Genomic DNA, 3,240 nt, shown 5'->3' on the forward strand with positions numbered 1-3,240 from the left:
GGGTCCTGAAGGAAGGAAGGGAGGGAGGGAGGGAGGGGAAGAAGGCCTGCAGACTGGATTTGAAGTGCTGGCCCTTGTGGAACCAAAGAAGGGAGTCGGAACAGTCTGGCTGGGAGTTACCCATGGAAGGAGATGAAAGAGAGGGTGGTAGGAAGGAATGGAATAAACAGTCTCTCTCTGAGTCAGTCCATGGATTTGTGACATGGGTGAGATGACCTAAGAGCCCTGGAATGGTAGGATACTGGGCTCTGTGGGGGGGCACACAGGGCTGTGATGATGTAAGTGACTTGCTCCAATGAGGAAGGTCATGTCCACAGTTTCACAGACTTTTCTCTTTTGTCTTAATTTTGACAGCACCATCCTGGAATTGTTCCCCAGGTTAAAAAGCTTGGTAAGTGCATTCCTTGATCACAGACTCCTCTAAAGAGCACTGACAGTGCCCATAAACTACTCTGAAATCTATTAGGACCCATTCAAGTTCCATTTTTGAACTTGACCCTTAAATGTCCTGGGGGAGGGGGGCGTACCATTCTCTGTGGGAACCTGAAAAGGCTCTGGATCTTCTTTAGCCATGTGTGCCACAGGCTTCAGGTAAACCATGGAGGTGACTGAAAATGTAGTCCTACCACTGACATTTCCAGGGACACTTTCTTCCCTGACCTCTGATCCCCAACCCATCCTGGGCCCATCCTTTTCCCTGACCATCCAGCACCACATCCTGGACTGCACTGCTGACTTCCTCTTCCCTCCCCTAGGATGGCCAGGAGACACTCTCAGGTTCTAAATGTGCTGTGGAAGCCCCCAAGTGCTTACCAATGTACAAGGTGAGCACAGAGGATCCAGCAGGGTTCTAGGTGGTACAAGAGTGTGTGTCAGCCCTTGTCCTGAGAACTGTTTTAATTCTAGGGAAGTTTCTTTGGATCTGATCAGGTGAACAGTCAAATCCTGCAATTCCTGCAGCAGTAAGTACCGCTGGGAATCTGAACAAGGGGAGGGCCAGGACAGGGGAGGCCACCCAAGCTCAAGTCTGCTCATGGGAATTTTCAAGTCTTCTTTGCGCTTCAGACCACAGAGAGAGACTCGCCTCACTTCTTCCCTCAGCTATTACTTGATCCATGACTATGGAGATCCCTAGGAACTGCTGGGCTTTTATCATGAGGAGGCCTGCTTCTTCCTGACCATTCCATTCCACTCCAAGGACTCAGGCTTGTGAGTATCACAGTGTAGACTCCTCCCCCAGGACATGTGGTTCCCCAGCAGATGCAGGCCAGCTCCTGCTGACACCTATGCTGGCCAGACCACCACCCACTGTTCCTCTGTGTCTCCTAGAAGCAGCATGTGTGTGTACTTCTTGGACAACAGGAATATGAAGACACTCAAGGACCCCAGTGAGTGTGTGGTGTGAAGATTGGGCCGGAAAGGGTGGTAAGGGGGCCAGTCATAGGGTCCATGGCATGGCAGACATGACCTTTGCTTTCTTCCCCTCCCCCACAGACCCACGTGTCCAGATGATGAAACACACAAAACATGACATTGTGCATGCCCTCTGTGCATTACCCAAAACTCAGCATGACTTCAGCTCCTTTGAAGTGGACATGTGTTTCCACACGGTGAGCACCTGCTCCTCGCTTGGTGGTGAGGGGCAGAAAGGCGCAGGTGGGAAAGAGGATGAGGGGTGACTGAGTACCTGGTCTCTTCCTTATCAGGAAACAATGTTCTGCTTCTCTGTCAGTGGGGTGTTCAAGGAAGGTGAGTGTGTGTAGCCTGCTCCCCCCAGATGCCGCACTGCTCTCTCACTTGGTCAGGCTCCCTCCCACCAGAACTCTTCTTTCCAGATTCCCTCCCCTGCCCTCCCCTCCCCAGCCCTCAGTCTTCCCACAGACAACCCAGGTCTGAACTGTGTCCATGTCTGCCCTGCCCACCCTGGGCACTAGGGACACAGGCTGTGGAGTTTGGTGGCTCCCATACCAGATCCTTACACTGAGAACCTGGGCTACTACTTAACCTCACAGTTTCCTCATAATATCCATCTCTTCAGCACCTGAGAAAAATGCATCCCATGAACTTGTGAAGTGGTTGTCATGGGGACATGTCACTGGGAGCAGACATCTCCTACAGTTGCCCTCCCCATTCCTGACATGCAACTCCCCATGTGAACAGCTATCCCCTCAGCATGAGTGTCAAGTCAGACCCTGACTGGGGAATGACGTGGGAGCCTGTAAACACGTCAGGTTCTTAGGGGTACTCTTGCTTATTGTTTGTTGTGTGTTGTTGAAGTGGAAGGAATTACTCAGGGCTGTGTCTGTGCCTTCACCCGGACCTTCACCACTACTCCCACCAGCTCTTCCAGGTGAGAGCCATGTTGTGGGTGGGATGGCCCATCCAGCCTGGGCTCAGGGCCCTGGGCATGTGGAGGCAGATCTTAGGCTGACTCAGTATTGTGGAAAGCCAGCAGGGAGATCCAAGGACCAGTCTAGCCTAGTGGTTAGGAAGAGCATGGGCTCTCTCCTTGACACATGGGTTCTCTCCTTGACCCAGTGCTCACTCTCTGTGTGATCTTGGTCAAGTCTCATCATCTGTCTGTGACTCTGTCTTCTGAAAATGGGGATCAGACTGTACACCGCTGTACTGTAACGTACTGAGTTACTGTTCAAGGTAAATGTGAAGTTGTCCCTGGGTTGGGGAACAGACCATCCATTGAGTGAAGCTGGTAGACAATCTCTCTGAAGGTGAGCTCTGTGCGAGAGGCAGAGGAACCAATCAAGGAGCCTGGGGACAGACACAGAAGGGTATAGAAGGGATCTAGTTGCTGAGTGTTAGTGGCAGAAGTCAGGGTTGGGGTGCAGTTGGTCCATCCATAAATTGTCCACATGTGCATTTTTCCTCCAGTTTTTGTATAGTGAATGATGAGCTGTTTATAAGGGAAGCCAGCCCCAGTGAAGCTCAGCGTCTGCATTCTCCATCCTTGTGTCAGCCACCTTCATGGTCATCCTCTCCCCTGAGTAGCAGGTAACAGTGCGGGCTTTCTCCATCCAGTTTGGAATCACCTTCAATGGTCTCAGAAGTGAGTGCTGGGTTTGCGTGGACATAGGAGGGAGCTGGGATGAGTGTAGGAGTAATTAATGGGAACTTGAAGGTAAATTGTTTTCCTTGTTTATTTCAGTTATTTTTACCCTGAACATTTCATTTTTAGTACATAGGAAGCTACTAGTTGTTTTGAGCAGGCTTGAATCATTTTTA

The 3,240-nt window shown here is 50.9% G+C and overlaps 1 protein-coding gene across 1 annotated transcript in view; it reads left to right on the forward strand.

Annotated features, from left to right (window-relative positions):
* Positions 1 to 3,013, forward strand: part of LOC104983070 (nuclear RNA export factor 3-like) — a gene marked incomplete at its 5' end in the record, with an annotated part of 8,412 nt that extends 5,399 nt beyond the window's left edge. The window contains 8 exon segments of the mRNA XM_010832558.1: positions 756 to 824; positions 907 to 962; positions 1,102 to 1,209; positions 1,330 to 1,388; positions 1,495 to 1,610; positions 1,707 to 1,749; positions 2,278 to 2,350; positions 2,890 to 3,013. Coding sequence (XP_010830860.1) covers positions 756 to 824; positions 907 to 962; positions 1,102 to 1,209; positions 1,330 to 1,388; positions 1,495 to 1,610; positions 1,707 to 1,749; positions 2,278 to 2,350; positions 2,890 to 3,013 — 648 coding nt within the window.
* Positions 3,014 to 3,240: the final 227 nt, after the last annotated feature.

This window comes from Bison bison, unplaced genomic scaffold (genome assembly GCF_000754665.1).
Source record: "Bison bison bison isolate TAMUID 2011002044 unplaced genomic scaffold, Bison_UMD1.0 scf7180017861195, whole genome shotgun sequence".
NCBI lineage: Eukaryota > Metazoa > Chordata > Mammalia > Artiodactyla > Bovidae > Bison > Bison bison.